The 19,885-nt window shown below is 37.5% G+C and overlaps 2 protein-coding genes across 2 annotated transcripts; both read left to right on the top strand.

Moving 5' to 3' along the window:
• Positions 1-377: 377 nt before the first annotated feature.
• On the top strand, positions 378-1,886 carry LOC118824227 (DELTA-stichotoxin-Hcr4a-like). Its single transcript, XM_036594251.1, has 2 exons — positions 378-520; positions 1,475-1,886. Exons 1-2 carry the CDS (start codon positions 378-380, stop codon positions 1,884-1,886), a joined length of 555 nt encoding a protein of 184 aa, XP_036450144.1.
• Positions 1,887-3,946: 2,060 nt separating this feature from the next.
• LOC118824193 (DELTA-stichotoxin-Hcr4a-like) lies at positions 3,947-8,302 on the top strand. The gene is made up of 3 exons (XM_036594186.1): positions 3,947-3,991; positions 4,937-5,097; positions 7,891-8,302. Exons 2-3 carry the CDS (start codon positions 4,940-4,942, stop codon positions 8,300-8,302), a joined length of 570 nt encoding a protein of 189 aa, XP_036450079.1. The 5' UTR covers positions 3,947-3,991; positions 4,937-4,939.
• The last annotated feature ends 11,583 nt before the right edge of the window (positions 8,303-19,885 follow it).

Here is a 19,885-nt window from a genome sequence, read left to right as displayed (position 1 = left end):
TTGAAGAGACACAGAAAGAGAGACAGAAAGAAAGAGCAAGACCGTCGTACACTTACCTCGGCATCATCGTTACTGCACCCGGGAGTTTCAGTGCGGCAGTGAATGCACTAAAGGAAAAAGCTCCCTAAAAACGGAGTATGAATTGGAAGAGTGTCTCCTGACTGTCAGGGATACAAAGCAGAAACAGATCCTGATCAAGTAGAGACTCTGTGACCACAGCCTGAGAATCTGATTTCTCAGTTTATTAACCATGAGCTTGGTGGAATGTGTCAGGTCTTTATATTGTGACCACAATATTCTCAGAAAGACATCATTAAATATGTCATGTTTTGACATGTCTAATGTTTTATGGGATATGTTTTTACTCTAAACAGGCAATGAGTCTTATAGCAGCTGTTATTGCTGGCGCGTCCCTGTTTGACACCAGTGTGGAGCAAATATCCCGGAGCATAGACACATGGAGAAATGTCACCATTGAAATCACCAATTACAGCAATACATTCACCTTAACAAATCCAAGGTAAGTACAGATGAATGTTGTCAGTGAGTGTCTCTCAGACTGAAATGGGCTTCTGGGTTATTAACCTGTAGAACTCACTGTCACTGAAAAGAAATTTATTACAGTCATTTCCTTACCCAGTTTGATAAAGCACAGCAAAGTAACAGTGAACACATTATAAAAGGGACTGTTGAGAAAACCTAGAACAAAAACTAGAAAAATGCATTTACTAATGCAGAGTGAGCGGCTTAAGCAATTCTCAGAAGGCGGCTAGGATGTTGCTAGGTTGTTGCTATGGTCACCCTGGTGGTTGTTCATAAGAGGTTGCTATGGTATCTTTAGTGGTTGGTAGGGTGTTGTGATGGTAACTAAGGTTATTACTAGGGTGTTGAAAGGTGGTTGCTATGGCATTAGTGGTTGGTAGGGTGTTGCTAGGTGGTTGCTATGGAATCATACACACTTACTAGGGTGTTGCTATGTGGTTGTTATGGCATTCCAGGTGTTTCTTTGGGTGTTGCTAGGTGGTTGCTGTGGAATCCAAGATGGCTACTAGTTTGTTGATAGGTGTGCGCTGTGGTATTCCAGGTGGTCAGTCATACTATACACAAACCACAGAGAAAATTATTTTACTGCAGCATTTAGAGCTGTTGGTAACCAACTTTAGCTAATCAGTTCATTACATTTATAAGTGGCATCCCAACTAATTGACGAACAAGTTCATAAATGCATAGATAAATGAATAAGATATAGGTTCAAAATCTGCCACAGGATGTACAAACCAAAGATGATTTTACTGTAGCTTTTTAAAGTAACTGGCATCCAAAAGCATCACACTGCTCAGAATCTTTTGGTCCTACTCGTGAAACTGTGTGTGATATACTTTCCCTTTATGTCTGTCTGCCTCACACTGTCTGTCTGCCTGTTACAGATCTGTGTTCAACATTATGATTTATAATCTTTCTTTCTGTGCAACAGGTCCTACACCTACAGTGGATACTGTTACCATCCTCCACAACCTACCATTGCAAAAAGGACGAAAGAAGCATGCTCGTTTTCCAAAACTCCACACACAGCTTGTGGTTCTGTCGGGGTTCTGACGTACCAAATCCTCAATAATGAAACAAAACATGTTGCTGAACTGGCCATTATGTTCTCTGTGCCTTTTGACTACAACCAATATGAAAACATGTTTGCCCTTGGCATTTATGAACCAAACATTTCATGTGATAAAAATCTATACAACAAGATGTATTATCACGGTGGTCTGTTCACCAGAGGAAAAGGGACAGGGGGTGTTATAACATATTGTGGAAATGGAGCTCTGGTGAAGGGAACAATGTCTGCTTATGGCCAATCAATTATTAGGGCTGAACTGTGGGATAAGTAGGCTTGGCGCCTTTTACCAAAACTGATAAGGCAAACAGTCTTAAGCCATCTAAGCTCCAGCATTAACAGTTACCATACAGTATAGTTTATCTAATGAGTTCTTCATTAAATTAAAGCAGGTGATGAGCCAAACCTGCGTTCATCTAACTGTATTTATCTAATCTACATATTCAGAACTACACTGAAAACAACACATTCTGACTACTGTGTTTATGTTTATTCATATTGATTCTAATATTTTATAGACTTTTTTTACTGGCATAAAGCACACAGCTGAGAGTTTATAAATAAAACTAATGGAGGGCTAAAACTTCTGCACAGTACTGTAAATGTTTTTAAGTGCTAATTAAATACTGAAAATCTGAGCATTGATAATCTCGCATGTAAACCTCTTAATAACAGTATTACTAGAGTATCTGCTTACAGCATTTACATCTAAGCCTCTTTTGACTCTTTCCTTTAAACACTGCTTGCTGTGTACTGAGACATTATTAAAGAGATATTAATAAACCGCTTGCTGTTTTCTTCATTATGAGTTATTGAGTATCTGTGAACATGGTCATAACCAGTGTGAGGACACTAAGATCCAGACTTCAATAGATTCTAAAGGAATCATGAGATTCAGTGTGGAAACAGTGATGTTCTGATTACACAGAGTGACTCTGACTGCCTGAGATGATCAGATGTGCAGCAACACACTGTAGCCTAACATATGACATCACTAGGATATAAATATGAGGTTCATGTTCACAAGGGCAGTTACAGATTAAGCTTGTACAATGTAATCTGTAACACTGTTGGCTAAATCAGCATGTTAGAGTCCAGCTACAGCAGCTGCTCAGTTTAGGCTACAGGCTCTTTAGTTCACTGTTGTAGTGATCAAATAAGAACTAGTTTAAAGTAGAGAGACAGTTAAAAGATGATGAATTGTGTCATAATATACTACAACAAGCATTAAAGTTCACTGTTAACTAGAACATTAATGGCACAATATTTAGGAAATCAGCAGAGGAGATATTACACAGAAGTTGTGAAAGATAAGATAGGAAAAAAATTAGAAAGTGCCACTTTATTCATTTTTTTCTGCCTGTAAAAAATATGGAAACCAGTCAAAAAAGGTTCCAGCTTCAATTTTATCCATTAAAAACTTACAAAACAAAAAACCTTTTTCACCTTTTTGTCCACTACAATATGAAATAGAAATATGGGCTAATGTAAGAAATGGTTTCCTTTGTCCCTGTCTGATCCCACCTTGAACTCTCTCTATCTGGTTGTTCTCCATTGATATCCATATGGTGATTAATTTAATTAACTTGGTGTGCTTGTAGAACAGCTTTGTACAAAAAAGATGGTAGTTTTAAGAAAATCCACAGAATTTCCTTTCATTCCCCTCTTTTGTTCCCTAGGAACAACACTCTTAAAAAGGAGTGTCCACCACAAGGGCTGGGCAAAAAACCTGCAACAGGGCTTACTTAGTACAGCAACAGTCCCAGCCTACTCAAACTTTGTTTTGATGTAGGACATTCACACTCCCAGGTGGATTTGAGCATGCTTGAGCGTTTACTCCACAAGTCAACTAACTTGTGACTCATGAAAACCACGTCAGCATGCAGCACAAAATAAAATAGAATAATGTTACATAGAGCACAAAATATAAAAATGGAAAGAGTCAAAATTTAAACAAAGAGCAATCAATAGAGTCATTGCCAGTGTATTCATGAGAGCGATTAGAAACTTGTTCACACAACAGAGGGACAGATGCCACGGCACGGAAATTCCATGAGCAGGACCGCAGAGCGCTGGTGCATAGGAACAATCAGATCAGAAATTCCTTGTATGAAAGAAACATAAGAGTGTTCTGTTTCAGAGATCTTCTCATCAAGTTGATGGATATTGAATCATGTTCCAGAGGAGCTGTGCTAAAAGAAAACCAAAACTATGCATGGCAGGGAAATTCCATGAGCAGGACCGCAGAGCGCCGGTGCATAGCAAACTTTAAGCTCCTCCTCCTCTGCTGGTATATCAGCTCCAGTGCAGCAGATTCATCACTTTCAAAGGAACAGCACAGCTGCGCACTACTGACGCCTCTGAGACCCACTGAGACAGGTACGTCCTTACTCCCTTTATAACTACACAGAAATATCAGATGTCTGTATACGAAAAAATCAAAAAGAATCAAAAAACATCAAAAAGCAACTTTTTATATGTATATAAACTGTAAACTGAAATTCAAAGATTGTAGAAGATGAACAGGCCTTGATTGATCAGCATATAAGAAGTGATTTTGATCAGAGCAAAATAATGTCTGCATCTTGAAGAGACACAGAAAGAGAGACAGAAAGAAAGAGCAAGACCGTCGTACACTTACCTCGGCATCATCGTTACTGCACCCAGGAGTTTCAGTGCGGCAGTGAATGCACTAAAGGAAAAAGCTCTCAGAGCGCTGTACGCAGTCAGGAGGAGATTCTACAGTATTGACATTCCCATCTAAATCTGGTGTAAAGTCTTTGATAGTGTGATCCAGCCCGTTGCGCTGTACAGGAGTGAGGTGTGGGGTCCACTCAGAGATCTACAGAGAGCTACAGAGACAAGAACTGGACCCTGAGCAGAGTTCCCTCAGTCAGCTGGTTCTGAGGCTTCTTAACCCACTAACAGCTCCTAACACACAGCAGCCTCGCTCCAGCACTGCTTTACAGCCCAAACTAAACATTAATCACATCATCAGAAACAGTAAGAGTGATTATCTGGAACACTGGGGAACATAAATCAAAACTCAGAGTGAATTAGAACGCTATTGGGCCCTAAAAACGGAGTATGAATTGGAAGAGTGTCTCCTGACTGTCAGAGATACAAAGCAGAAACAGATCCTGATCAAGTAGAGACTCTGTGACCACAGCCTGAGAATCTGATTTCTCAGTTTATTAACCATGAGCTTGGTGGAATGTGTCAGGTCTTTATATTGTGACCACAATATTCTCAGAAAGACATCATTAAATATATCATGTTTTGATATGTCTAATGTTTTATGGGATATGTTTTTACTCTAAACAGGCAATGAGTCTTACAACAGCTGAAGCAGCGGTAGCTGTTATTGCTGGCACGTCCCTGTTCAGCACCAGTGTGGAGCAAATATCCCGGAGCATAGACACATGGAGAAATGTCACCATTGAAATCACCAATTACAGCAATACATTCACCTTAACAAATCCAAGGTAAGTACAGATGAATGTTGTCAGTGAGTGTCTCTCAGACTGAAATGGGCTTCTGGGTTATTAACCTGTAGAACTCACTGTCACTGAAAAGAAATTTATTACAGTCATTTCCTTACCCAGTTTGATAAAGCACAGCAAAGTAACAGTGAACACATTATAAAAGGGACTGTTGAGAAAACCTAGAACAAAAACTAGAAAAATGCATTTACTAATGCAGAGTGAGCGGCTTAAGCAATTCTCAGAAGGCGGCTAGGATGTTGCTAGGTTGTTGCTATGGTCACCCTGGTGGTTGTTCATAAGAGGTTGCTATGGTATCTTTAGTGGTTGGTAGGGTGTTGTGATGGTAACTAAGGTTATTACTAGGGTGTTGAAAGGTGGTTGCTATGGCATTAGTGGTTGGTAGGTGGTTGGTAGGGTGTTGCTAGGTGGTTGCTATGGAATCATACACACTTACTAGGGTGTTGCCAGAGCCGTATAGAGAGAGAGTAGCGTCAACGGAAGTTCAAAATGCTTGATGGTCACGTGATTCACGTAGACTTCAGATAGTTCCAGGAAGTTCTTTGCGGGCAATTTAAACCCATAAACACAGAGCGACAGAACTGCGTCTTTTGGTACTTTAAAGTCAATAAATGCACTGATTTACAATATTCATATAGAAAACCAGTGTGTGTGTGTAGTTACAACAATATAATATATTTAAAAGTCAAATTTGCCACTATTTGAGGATTAAACAGCTGTCGTTACCTGCCTTTCTGACATGTTAGGTTAATGTGAACATGGTTTCAAAGTGTGTTTTTGTTATTTCATTGCTTTGACTTCTCAGTATTATAGATATTATGTTCTTAAACTTGTATGGTAGTTAAGGTCAGTCATATCCTAATGTTTATTGATATACTTAGAGGGAGGGGAAGGAATGCTTCAAAATTGAGATGAGATTAATTTTCAACATAAATAAATATATTTAACATAAATACATCTTTAATTAATGGTTTTTCCAAGGCCTAGATCGTTTTAATGACTTCATGGCTACTGTAAACTCTATGACTTTGAAGGAGAAGGAGCCAAAGAAATTTGTTTGGCTTGCATATGAAAAAATCTGTATTAAAAAGCGTACATTAAAATACATCACATCCAGACAGGACAGGACATAATAAACACATCTATTTATAATAGTTTGTACTCATATAAACATATTTATATATCTTGTCTTTTTACTATGCACATATTTACTGTGAAGGATTAATTAAATAAAACTATAAGAAACTCAAACATGAATAGCCTGGCCGGCAGTTTGTCTGTGCCCTTTTCTCCATGTTGTCCTTGCATATAGTCCCCACCATGGTTTGCTCTGCTGCATGGAGATGCTTCAATCGTTCGGAGAAAGGAGTGAAATGTTTGGTTTCTCCACTGACACAGAGAGAAGAAAAAACTGCTGGCTCAAGTCAGCAGGAGCAATTACTGAATTACTTACCATCACTAAAGATTACAAAAACAACGTGACACTGCATATGTTTCACAAATAAAAGCCACACCACTGGGAAGCTTAACGTTTTATTTATTAAAAATAAGGAACATGTAAAGAATTGCAAAACCCAGGGAGTTGAGATTCAGGGTGCAGGGTGGGGGTGCTGTCTTATTGTAGGGAGTCTCAGTTGAATCCCCTCGTGGTTCTTGCCATTAATCCAAAATCAACTAAACTGCAACATAATGTACAGATAACAGTCAACAGAATCACAAAGCCTGGAAACACTCAATCCATAGTCTTATATTTGTTTACTCTTTAAAGTCTCCAATATGCACTATAAATCCACATCAATAGTGACGTATCACGAAAATAGCTCTTTTTACTGTGTAACTTACATTAGCTCGTACTCCAAAATGGATAACGATATTTTCATTTTATCTCCTCCACTCTACAAGCTCGTGCCCCAATGTTATATTTAACTAATATTTATCTCCCACCCACCCCGTGAAAAATCATGTTTAGAAGCTTTTTCTAAGATTCAACAATGGTGGATGAAATGACATTAAGAGCAGGGATTTTACAGTTACTAGGCTGTTTATGGTTCACATTATGAGTTCCTAACTTTACTCAGTACCCTAGCCTAATCTGTTATCTGTTAATGTTCCATAAATCTACTAAATTAATTGGGGATAATCTCCTGACATACTTATTATACATGTTAATTTGATTCAGATGTGCTTATTATATACAAACTGATTCTTTAATAGTTTTACCCTTGGAGTGAACGGAGTTGACGCAACTCTCTCTCTATACGGCTCTGGGTGTTGCTATGTGGTTGTTATGGCATTCCAGGTGTTTCTTTGGGTGTTGCTAGGTGGTTGCTGTGGAATCCAAGATGGCTACTAGTTTGTTGATAGGTGTGCGCTGTGGTATTCCAGGTGGTCAGTCATACTATACACAAACCACAGAGAAAATTATTTTACTGCAGCATTTAGAGCTGTTGGTAACCAACTTTAGCTAATCAGTTCATTACATTTATAAGTGGCATCCCAACTAATTGACGAACAAGTTCATAAATGCATAGATAAATGAATAAGATATAGGTTCAAAATCTGCCACAGGATGTACAAACCAAAGATGATTTTATTGTAGCTTTTTAAAGTAACTGGCATCCAAAAGCATCACACTGCTCAGAATCTTTTGGTCCTACTCGTGAAACTGTGTGTGATATACTTTCCCTTTATGTCTGTCTGCCTCACACTATCTGTCTGCCTGTTACAGATCTGTGTTCAACATTATGATTTATAATCTTTCTTTCTGTGCAACAGGTCCTACACCTACAGTGGATACTGTTACCATCCTCCACAACCTACCATTGCAAAAAGGACGAAAGAAGCATGCTCGTTTTCCAAAACTCCACACACAGCTTGTGGTTCTGTCGGGGTTCTGACGTACCAAATCCTCAATAATGAAACAAAACATGTTGCTGAACTGGCCATCATGTTCTCTGTGCCTTTTGACTACAACCAATATGAAAACATGTTTGCCCTTGGCATTTATGAACCAAACATTTCATGTGATAAAAATCTATACAACAAGATGTATTATCACGGTGGTCTGTTCACCAGAGGAAAAGGGACAGGGGGTGTTATAACATATTGTGGAAATGGAGCTCTGGTGAAGGGAACAATGTCTGCTTATGGCCAATCAATTATTAGGGCTGAACTGTGGGATAAGTAGGCTTGGCGCCTTTTACCAAAACTGATAAGGCAAACAGTCTTAAGCCATCTAAGCTCCAGCATTAACAGTTACCATACAGTATAGTTTATCTAATGAGTTCTTCATTAAATTAAAGCAGGTGATGAGCCAAACCTGCGTTCATCTAACTGTATTTATCTAATCTACATATTCAGAACTACACTGAAAACAACACATTCTGACTACTGTGTTTATGTTTATTCATATTGATTCTAATATTTTATAGACTTTTTTACTGGCATAAAGCACACAGCTGAGAGTTTATAAATAAAACTAATGGAGGGCTAAAACTTCTGCACAGTACTGTAAATGTTTTAAGTGCTAATTAAATACTGAAAATCTGAGCATTGATAATCTCGCATGTAAACCTCTTAATAACAGTATTACTAGAGTATCTGCTTACAGCATTTACATCTAAGCCTCTTTTGACTCTTTCCTTTAAACACTGCTTGCTGTGTACTGAGACATTATTAAAGAGATATTAATAAACCGCTTGCTGTTTTCTTCATTATGAGTTATTGAGTATCTGTGAACATGGTCATAACCAGTGTGAGGACACTGAGATCCAGACTTCAATAGATTCTAAAGGAATCATGAGATTCAGTGTGGAAACAGTGATGTTCTGATTACACAGAGTGACTCTGACTGCCTGAGATGATCAGATGTGCAGCAACACACTGTAGCCTAACATATGACATCACTAGGATATAAATATGAGGTTCATGTTCACAAGGGCAGTTACAGATTAAGCTTGTACAATGTAATCTGTAACACTGTTGGCTAAATCAGCATGTTAGAGTCCAGCTACAGCAGCTGCTCAGTTTAGGCTACAGGCTCTTTAGTTCACTGTTGTAGTGATCAAATAAGAACTAGTTTAAAGTAGAGAGACAGTTAAAAGATGATGAATTGTGTCATAATATACTACAACAAGCATTAAAGTTCACTGTTAACTAGAACACTAATGGCACAATATTTAGGAAATCAGCAGAGGAGATATTACACAGAAGTTGTGAAAGATAAGATAGGAAAAAAATTAGAAAGTGCCACTTTATTCATTTTTTCTGCCTGTAAAAAATATGGAAACCAGTCAAAAAAAGGTTCCAGCTTCAATTTTATCCATTAAAAACTTAAAAAAAAAAAACAAAACAAAAAAACCTTTTTCACCTTTTTGTCCACTACAATATGAAATAGAAATATGGGCTAATGTAAGAAATGGTTTCCTTTGTCCCTGTCTGATCCCACCTTGAACTCTCTCTATCTGGTTGTTCTCCATTGATATCCATATGGTGATTAATTTAATTAACTTGGTGTGCTTGTAGAACAGCTTTGTACAAAAAAGATGGTAGTTTTAAGAAAATCCACAGAATTTCCTTTCATTCCCCTCTTTTGTTCCCTAGGAACAACACTCTTAAAAAGGAGTGTCCACCACAAGGGCTGGGCAAAAAACCTGCAACAGGGCTTACTTAGTACAGCAACAGTCCCAGCCTACCCAAACTTTGTTTTGATGTAGGACATTCACACTCCCAGGTGGATTTGAGCATGCTTGAGCGTTTACTCCACAAGTCAACTAACTTGTGACTCATGAAAACCACGTCAGCATGCAGCACAAAATAAAATAGAATAATGTTACATAGAGCACAAAATATAAAAATGGAAAGAGTCAAAATTTAAACAAAGAGCAATCAATAGAGTCATTGCCAGTGTATTCATGAGAGCGATTAGAAACTTGTTCACACAACAGAGGGACAGATGCCACGGCACGGAAATTCCATGAGCAGGACCGCAGAGCGCTGGTGCATAGCAAACTTTAAGCTCCTCCTCCTAAGAAGAGTGATTATCTGGAACACAGGGGAACATAAATCAAAACTCAGAGTGAATTAGAACGCTATCGGGCCCTAAAAACGGAGTATGAATTGGAAGAGTGTCTCCTGACTGTCAGAGATACAAAGCAGAAACAGATCCTGATCAAGTAGAAACTCTGTGACCACAGCCTGAGAATCTGATTTCTCAGTTTATTAACCATGAGCTTGGTGGAATGTGTCAGGTCTTTATATTGTGACCACAATATTCTCAGAAAGACATCATTAAATATGTCATGTTTTGACATGTCTAATGTTTTATGGGATATGTTTTTACTCTAAACAGGCAATGAGTCTTATAACAGCTGTTATTGCCATTCCAGGTGTTTCTTTGGGTGTTGCTAGGTGGTTGCTGTGGAATCCAAGATGGCTACTAGTTTGTTGCTAGGTGTGTGCTGTGACATTCCAGGTGGTTGCTAGTATGTTGTATGCGTTTGCTAGGGTGTTGCTAGGTGGTTGGTATGGTCCACTGAGAGTTGCTTGAGTGTTGCTCACCCATTGCTATGGTACCTCTTGTGATTACTACAGTGTTGATAGGCGGTTGCTATAGTGGTAGGGTGGAAATCCAGGTGGTTGCTTAGATGTTGCTATCAGTTACTATGGTATCACACATGGATGCTAGTGTACTTGTATTATTGTAATGTTGGTGGAATGTACAAACATTTGCCCACACAATTCTGCCTTTCCTTCCTTTACCAAATCAGTTCATCAAATTTGTAAGTAGCTGTAACGTGCCAAGCAGATTCAGACGCTCGCAGATGTAAAATACAGAAGGGGCTTTACTGAGAGAATCACAGTTCAAAGTCATCGTCAAAAAACAGGCAGGGTTCAAATCCAAAAGGCATAGTAAGTACAAACAAACATATATCTGACAATGCATCCAGTCCAAAAAGGGAATAGGCAACAGCGTGGTCGAAGATACAGGCAATGGGTCAAAAACAGTAATCCAAAATAAGGCAAACAAATCTGAAGGGCAGAGCAAAAAGGCAAAGTCGAGAAAACGAAAAGCAAAGATCATACACAAAATACACTCCAAGAAAAGAACGCTCAGTAGATCGCAAAAGTGGATACAATACCTCGCAACTATTCTGTGCTAAAGCCCGGGTTTAATACTACACTAAGTATGTCATATGACAAATAACACAGGTGCTTCACATCAGTATTCTGGAGATCTAGAGCGCTGATAGGAGCGCGGAGTCACGTGAGGCGTCAGGTGATCTCCCAGAGGTTCTTGGGAGATTGAGTTCGTCGATTTTGATTCAAAGTTGGTCATACTATACACAAACCACAGAGGAAATTGTTTTACTGCAGCATTTAGAGCTGTTGGTAACCAACCTTAGCTAATCAGTTCATTACATTTATAAGTGGCATCCCAACTAATTGACGAACAAGTTCATAAATGCATAGATAAATGAATAAGATATAGGTTCAAAATCTGCCACAGGATGTACAAACCAAAGATGATTTTATTGTAACTTTTTAAAGTAACTGGCATCCAAAAGCATCACACTGCTCAGAATCTTTTGGTCCTACTTGTGAAACTGTGTGTGATATACTTTCCCTTTATGTCTGTCTGCCTCACACTGTCTGTCTGCCTGTTACAGATCTGTGTTCAACATTATGATTTATAATCTTTCTTTCTGTGCAACAGGTCCTACACCTACAGTGGATACTGTTACCATCCTCCACAACCTACCATTGCAAAAAGGACGAAAGAAGCATGCTCGTTTTCCAAAACTCCACACACAGCTTGTGGTTCTGTCGGGGTTCCGACGTACCAAATCCTCAATAATGAAACAAAACATGTTGCTGAACTGGCCATCATGTTCTCTGTGCCTTTTGACTACAACCAATATGAAAACATGTTTGCCCTTGGCATTTATGAACCAAACATTTCATGTGATAAAAATCTATACAACAAGATGTATTATCACGGTGGTCTGTTCACCAGAGGAAAAGGGACAGGGGGTGTTATAACATATTGTGGAAATGGAGCTCTGGTGAAGGGAACAATGTCTGCTTATGGCCAATCAATTATTAGGGCTGAATTGTTGGATAAGTAGTCTTGGTGTCTTTTACCAAAACTGATAAGGCAAACAGTCTTAAGCCATCTAAGCTCCAGCATTAACAGTTACTATACAGTATAGTTTATCTAATGAGTCCTTCATTAAATTAAAGCAGGTGATGAGCCAAACCTGCGTTCATCTAACTGTATTTATCTAATCTACATATTCAGAACTACACTGAAAACAACACATTCTGACTACTGTGTTTATGTTTATTCATATTGATTCTAATATTTTATAGACTTTTTTTACTGGCATAAAGCACACAGCTGAGAGTTTATAAATAAAACTAATGGAGGGCTAAAACTTCTGCACAGTACTGTAAATGTTTTTAAGTGCTAATTAAATACTGAAAATCTGAGCATTGATAATCTCGCATGTAAACCTCTTAATAACAGTATTACTAGAGTATCTGCTTACAGCATTTACATCTAAGCCTCTTTTGACTCTTTCCTTTAAACACTGCTTGCTGTGTACTGAGACATTATTAAAGAGATATTAATAAACCGCTTGCTGTTTTCTTCATTATGAGTTATTGAGTATCTGTGAACATGGTCATAACCAGTGTGAGGACACTGAGATCCAGACTTCAATAGATTCTAAAGGAATCATGAGATTCAGTGTGGAAACAGTGATGTTCTGATTACACAGAGTGACTCTGACTGCCTGAGATGATCAGATGTGCAGCAACACACTGTAGCCAAACATATGACATCACTAGGATATAAATATGAGGGTTCATGAGGCCAGTTACAGATTAAGCTTGTAATGATTGGCTGGCTGATTGGCTGGCTGCAATTGCATGGAGTATTTCCAGAGAACTTGCAGAGAGTCCAAAATGAATAGGTTGATATGGAGCATTTGAGCAAAATCACAGTTTATAAATGCTTAAACATTTTTAATGTAAAACAATACAATCATTTCCTGAACGCAGAACAGCATAAAAAAATTTAATACAACTGTTATATATATGTATATACATATATATATACATACATACATATATATATATATATATATTTTATTAAGACACTTGTCAGGTTCACAGGTACAAATGCATTTGGAAACGTGGAGGGACCATATGAGTGAAAAATCCAGGAATGATTATACAACTACATAAAAAAAACACATGTATACAAAGTTAAGACAAATTACCAATATATTTGCCAAATTTTTTCTGTCTTTTAGTGTAAATCAAAAGTTAGCTTCTCAAGAGGAAGTAAAGATGTTATTTGAGAAAACAACAAATTGAGAGTTGGGACCTGAGGAGAAGACTAGAGAAGTAAAATACATTTTTTAGCAATATAAACCAGCAAAATAAATATCTGTCTAGCATTATAGTGAAATGTATCTTCCAGCTGGCCATAGAGTAAATATAATTTAGGGCATAATGTAAACTCTATATTAAGAATTTCTTGTATAACTGAATGCACCCCTTCCCAAAATGTTTTGATTTTATCGCAGGTCCAGAAGGAGTGAATAAAGGTGCCTTTATACAGTTGGCACTTGAAACATAAGTCAGATCTTTCTGGAAATATCCTATGTAAGCGCAAAGGTGTAAGATAAAATCTATTAATAAATTTAAAATTAAGTTTGTGTATATTATTTAAAGTGCACTTAGGGTATAAATTTGAACAGATAGAGAGCCAGACATCCTGATCAATAGCCTCCTCTAGGTCTCTTTCCCAGATATCTTTAAGACTTGCAAAAGAGGACAAAGACTCATCAGATAACATGGCATAAACCTTTGAAATCAAGCCTTTTAACTTGTGGTGCTTAGTCAGAAATAGTTCAATCTCTATCATGTCCATTCGCAGCATTCCAATAGCATATTGGATACGACAAAGGACCCGGAAACGTTTTGTAATTTCTCCACATTACGTATGAAAGGTAGAAACTGTATAGATAAAGGAGAGCAGGCCTTGGATTCCATATGGACCCAGCCTGAGTCAGACCTGTTAGCACACCAGCTGATTATGTGTTTCATCTGAGCTGACCAGTAGTAAAACTGTAGGTTTGGCATGCCCGCTCCCCCTTTGTCTTTGGGTTTCATTAAGTTCAATAATTTAATTCTGGGTTTTCTGTTGTTCCAAATAAACCTTGAGAAGTGCACATTCAAATCTTTAAAAAATGAACTAGGTAAATAGCAAGGAATACACTGAAATAAATAAAGTAAGCGGGGTAAAATATTCATTCTCAAGGCATTTATTCTACAAAAAAAAAGAGATTGGGAGAGAGCACCAGTTGGCTAAGTCAGTCTTCAATTTGTTTACAAGAGGTAAATAATTTTTGGCATAAAGATTATTAAGATCTGGTATCAAAAAGATGTCCAAATAATTAAAACCTGACATGGTTAAACTAAAAGGAAAATTCGCCAATGCTGACAAATACCACATATTAAGTGGTAGTGCCATGGATTTAGAGTAATTCATCTTATAGCCAGATAAAGTGCAATATTGAGAAATACACTGCAATAATGCAGGAATAGATGAGTCCGGTTTAGTTATGTATAACAGTACATCATCAGCATAAAGAGAAATTTTATGCTCTTCATATCCTACCCTAATACCGGAAAATTTGGTTCAATCACTAAAGAAAAAAGAAGGGGAGAAAGGGGACATCCCTGTCTTGTCCCTCGTGCAATGCGTATTGCTTGCGATATTAATCAATTGGAAGAAACTGTGGCTTGCGGATCTGAGTATAAATGTTTAACCATTTTACTAAAATGTAAGCCCAAATGAAACTTTTCAAGTGTAGCGAACAGGAGGTTCCATTCAACATGATCAAAAGTTTCGGCATCTAAAGAAACAATAACACAAGGTTTTTGTGTGTTAACAAAATCTACAATATTCAAAAGCCGACGTATATTGTCAGAACCATATTGGTTTTTCACAAATCCTGTCTGGTCGGGATTGATTAATTTTGGTAACACAGCTTCCAGTCTGCGAGCAAGAGGTTTAGCAACAATTTTGTTGTCTGTATTTAATAAACTTATTGGCCTATATGATGAACAGCTCTGAGGGTCTTTGCCTTTTTTTAAAAGTAAACAAATCGAGGCAGTTTTCCAAGTGGTGGGTATTAAATCATCCGCATACAAGTCCTGTAATGCAGGAATTAGAATTGGTTGAAGCTCTGGCCAAAAAGCCCTATAGAATTCAGGTGGAAAGCCATCTGAGCCAGGCGATTTGTGAGATGGCATAGACCGCAGTGACTCATAAATTTCTTCTGGAGTAAAAGGGGCATTGAGATTGTCCCTGTCTTCTGCTATAGGAAGTGATATTTTATTTAGAAAAGACCTTATTTCAATCTCAGTGGCTGTATTTTCTGATTTATAGAGGGATTCATAATAATTTTTGAAAGTAATGTTTTATCTGATGGGCAAGCAGGCGACTTGATTTATTCCCAAACTCATAATCCTTCTGTTTAGAAAAGTAGAGTAATTTATTTATATGATTTGTATAATCTAAATTAAGCTTAGCTTTTGCCTGACATAGCTTTGACCAATTGAATTGATTAGGAAAAGATTTATGTAATTGCTCCAGACGCTGAACTTCTTGCTCCAATTCTTGACGATTTTGAGCTTGGACTTGAGCTGTGGAAGAATATGATATAATATGACCCCGAATTGTGGCCTTGGTCGCATCCCATAAAAAGGCAGCAGATACAGGAGAATGGTTATTATCCTCCCAAAAATTATGAATCCACTGCCATGCCAGGCTACAAAAAGCTGTGTTATTAAGAAGAGAAGAGTTGAACCTCCAAATCTTACTTTTATATATTGTAGTACCTAGATTCATGTGCACACACACAGGTGCGTGATCAGAAAGAACAATGGAGCCAATCTTACTGAATTCTACCACAGGGATGTAAATATTAGGAATGAAAATATAATCAATACGTATGAATTGTGAGTTGGAATAAAATGTATAATCTCTATGGCGTGGGTTCAGTTCTTTCCAAATGTCTACCAAACCAGATTCATTAGACATCTCATTAAGCACAGAGGATGATCTAGTGTTACTTATTGCAGAAGATGACCTATCTAGGGTTTGACTGCACGAATTTCAGCTAAAACAGCGTCACCTTGAGAGGGTAAAACAGAGCTGCTCCGCTCGCCAATCAATCATCACGCTCCAGCAGTAATGCCCGCCTCCTGCTGCCCAAAACCCGTTTGCTGTAGAAAAAGGAAATATATAGGTACGTTTTCTTTGTTTTTTTAGTGAAATACATCCTTCTACTTTTTAAAATTAAAGAAACGTTTTGGGTAAGTGATTAGAAACTATTTTAACCTTTTGTTTTTAGCCGTTGAGCACTATTTACTCCCATTCATTGAGGACTCACTCGCGGGTGCCCTCTGCTGATTAGCCGTCCTGGTTTTTATATAATGGGATCAATAGGGAGTGGCCAGACTCCTCATAAACCAGCTCTGGTATTTCTTGGACAGCTGCGCCTGATGTCCTCGAGGCTTTTCTCCATGGCGGCTTTGGGCAATTGTGTTGAGATTAGAACCGCAACTCAGCAAGATGTTTGTTTTATGGCTAGCATATTGTCTGTCCTCGTCTCAAATGAAATAGCTTAGCTTTGCCTCTTGTTCTTTTCCTGGTTACCTCTACTGTTTAGCAGTAAACTCATGATCGTTCTCTGCAACTTTCACTCTTATGCCTACCTGGTTGTTTTTTTACTGTTTTTGGGATAGTTAGGGAGTTAGGGAGGACTGACTGTATTTTAGTTTTTTTATTTTCATATAGGTAAGTTAGTTCTCTAAAATCTCTAGCTAGGCTGGTTATGTTTGTTGTTTTGGTGCATGCCCACTCTGATGCTGTCCTGTGTCATATTTACAAAGGAGCTGCTAAAGAAAAGAAAATAACATTACTATCTGTTTAAACATCATCTGGATCTCTTTTGTCTTTTTTTTATGTTATGATCATCACAAACGTTTTGTCAAAATGGACCTTATTAAAATGTATAACCTGTTTACAGCCTTCTTTATGTTTATGCCAAAGGAAACACAAAAGAAATAAACAAAAGCTAAGACTGATAATACATCTTCACACCTTTGTTATGTAGTCAAACCATACAACCCAACACATCAAACTCATTAAACCATTCAACTGTCTCTTCTAAAATGGGACATCTGAGCACAAATTAATTAAAGTGTTTATATCTGTATGAGCTCCTATGAGGCACACAGAACCAGTATTGGGGCAATTACTGAAAAAATAAAATGTTACCCATTGCAAATGACTAATTACTTCTCTCAAACTGTAATATGACTACTTTACTGATTACTGACTACTCATTACTTTACTCCTGAGTTTCTCTCTACAGCCCAAACACATCTGTACCAGCTTTGCAAACCCAGAAGTTCTTTCAGCTCTTAATTTACAATCAGCTGATCACAGTGAACATCATTTATAAGCTCTTTAAACAGCTCACAGTCAGTTCTGCAGAATCAGGAAAATAAACTCTTAGTGAATGAAGTGTAAATGTTGCAGAGCTGATTGTGAATGTAGGTCAGATCAGTCAGCTCAGCTGACCAGTAAGAGCCGGATCTCCTAGATCCCAAAACTTCATTCAGTAGCCCTGTGTGCTTTATTCAGTCTTTTTTCAAAAGTTATTGGTATTGTCTGTAATAGAATTTTAACTAAAACCTTAATCTATCTTCTAAAAAAAACAAAAATTGCATCATGTTGGTTATTTATCAGATACGTAGATTCACTGAATTAATTGTGGACCAAATGTATGAAAATACATGTGAATGTCATCAACAAAGTGTGGCTTTTGAAACAAAACCTTGTCTCCAAAATGATATCTTTTCTCCAGTATCTAATTTGCACTTTTCTATTGGTGCATTTGTAGTGAAATTTTGACTCAATGTAAAGAGCAGCTGGATATTTTAAATGACCTAAAAAGATGAAAAATAATACAAGGTTCTGCACAGACAGTGAAAAAATGAAGGTGTGAGCTTACTACTGGACCTGTTCAAAGCTGTGTTAAATGGGAATTTCTGAATAATTATATGGTTAGATGCATGTATCGTATTTATAACGTTTTAACAGAGTTATTCTTGTTTGGTGTGACACGCTGTATTCTAGAGAAACTTCAGAAACGTCACGCCAAGTCAGAATTTTTCACAGTAGTGGTGATAGGAACTGGACGTCCACCTCTAAAAGCTCCCTCACAGAAAGTTATTACATGAAATGCTTATGAATTCACTGCCTGATGTCTGAAAAACTGTCTTATCATGGTTTTGAGAAGATTTTGCCCTCTAAATCCATTCATAGTGGAGGGATACATGCAGGGTGTTGTGAGGCAAAATAGTCCCCAAAGAAAACGTGTTATTTCAGATTTTCCACTATTTTCAAATCATCAACATTCCATATAAAACTCAAAAACATGTGTGGGTTCACTGGTGGTTTTGGATAGTAAATAAAAGGACTGGCATGTCGGCGCTACATGATCTGTACAATCAGCCTGTTTAACATCTGACTTTACAGAGGCTTGTATTGTTCTTGCAGCGTGAGCTGCTTCTATTAACCGTATCCAAGCAATAAGAAATATTTTATTTCATCACATAGACCACAGAACTGTGATAGGCTGGGCCACACATCAGCCACCTGTATGTATCGATCATAAAGAAGTGAGGTGACTTTTAGAACTCTGATTGCAGTACATCCAGATATTAAACACCTTTATGTTAATGCAAGAAGAATAATGATACGTTTTATCAGGACTCTAAGTGAGCGATGGGCTCACTTTTATACTATGATGGGCAAAGGAAAGTTAAAAAACAAAAATAGACTATTTGATGGAAGCAAATGAAACATTTTACGGGGTGCAAAGGTGGGTGCTGATGTTCAGAGGATGGTTCTGGAATTTTTTTTCAGTCAAATGAAAGACGAGATGTCATGCAGAAATTCTAATCATTCATAATCTGACAATGGATTATATAGGCCCTCCAGGACAAACACTATAAAGCTATGACTGGTTACACAGTCTAATATGATACCTAAAAAACAAAGCTAGCACATGTAGAATAACACTTAGAATATGCTAGAACATTCACCCTTCAGGAGTCACTTTACATTCAGGACAGAAGCCCTATTTGTAGAAGAAGATAATGATTCTATTTCAATGAAAGAACATCAACCACAGAGGCAGATGATGTCTTATTTATCTTCTCACGTACACAGGAAATATGTGCGCCCTGTATGTTTCTTAAAAAAGAGTGATATGTCAGCATGTCGGGTTCTATGTCTTCTGCAGATTGCTTTGTTGCCAGGCAGAAAGTTAATGCTGATAAATTGAAACTAATTACTTGATTAATACAGAAAATAGCTAACTTTATAAGGAGGATATAAGATTTTGGTAACACTTTATAATATGGGTACATGAACTGGCAGTAATTAAGGCATTTACTAATGAAGAACTAATCAGAAAGTAATGAGTCATTAATCAGGAACAAATGAATAATTCATATATTAACAACCACAGGACTAAATTACTAACACATGTACTAATGAATGAAGATGAAGGTAATAAAGGTTTTATTCAGTGCCTGGATTTATTAGGAATTAATTTATTAATTAAGCATACAAAAAGAATGTTAGTACACATTGGCAAACTGCCAGAAGCTCTGT

This window comes from Colossoma macropomum, unplaced genomic scaffold, assembly GCF_904425465.1.
Source record: "Colossoma macropomum unplaced genomic scaffold, Colossoma_macropomum, whole genome shotgun sequence".
Classification (NCBI taxonomy): Eukaryota; Metazoa; Chordata; class Actinopteri; order Characiformes; family Serrasalmidae; genus Colossoma; species Colossoma macropomum.
Note: the sequence above shows the minus strand (reverse complement) of the source record. Positions and strands in the feature narration are given on the sequence as shown.

What these genes read in the sequence shown, in the direction of transcription:
- LOC118824227 (XM_036594251.1), top strand. Translation starts at nt 378, where the DNA reads ATGAGTCTTATAGCAGCTGTTATTGCTGGCGCGTCCCTGTTTGACACC. An exon ending in TTCACCTTAACAAATCCAAG is followed by an intron (nt 521 to 1,474) that starts GTAAGTACAGAT and finishes TCTGTGCAACAG; the next exon opens with GTCCTACACCTACAGTGGAT.
- LOC118824193 (XM_036594186.1), top strand. Translation starts at nt 4,940, where the DNA reads ATGAGTCTTACAACAGCTGAAGCAGCGGTAGCTGTTATTGCTGGCACG. An exon ending in TTCACCTTAACAAATCCAAG is followed by an intron (nt 5,098 to 7,890) that starts GTAAGTACAGAT and finishes TCTGTGCAACAG; the next exon opens with GTCCTACACCTACAGTGGAT.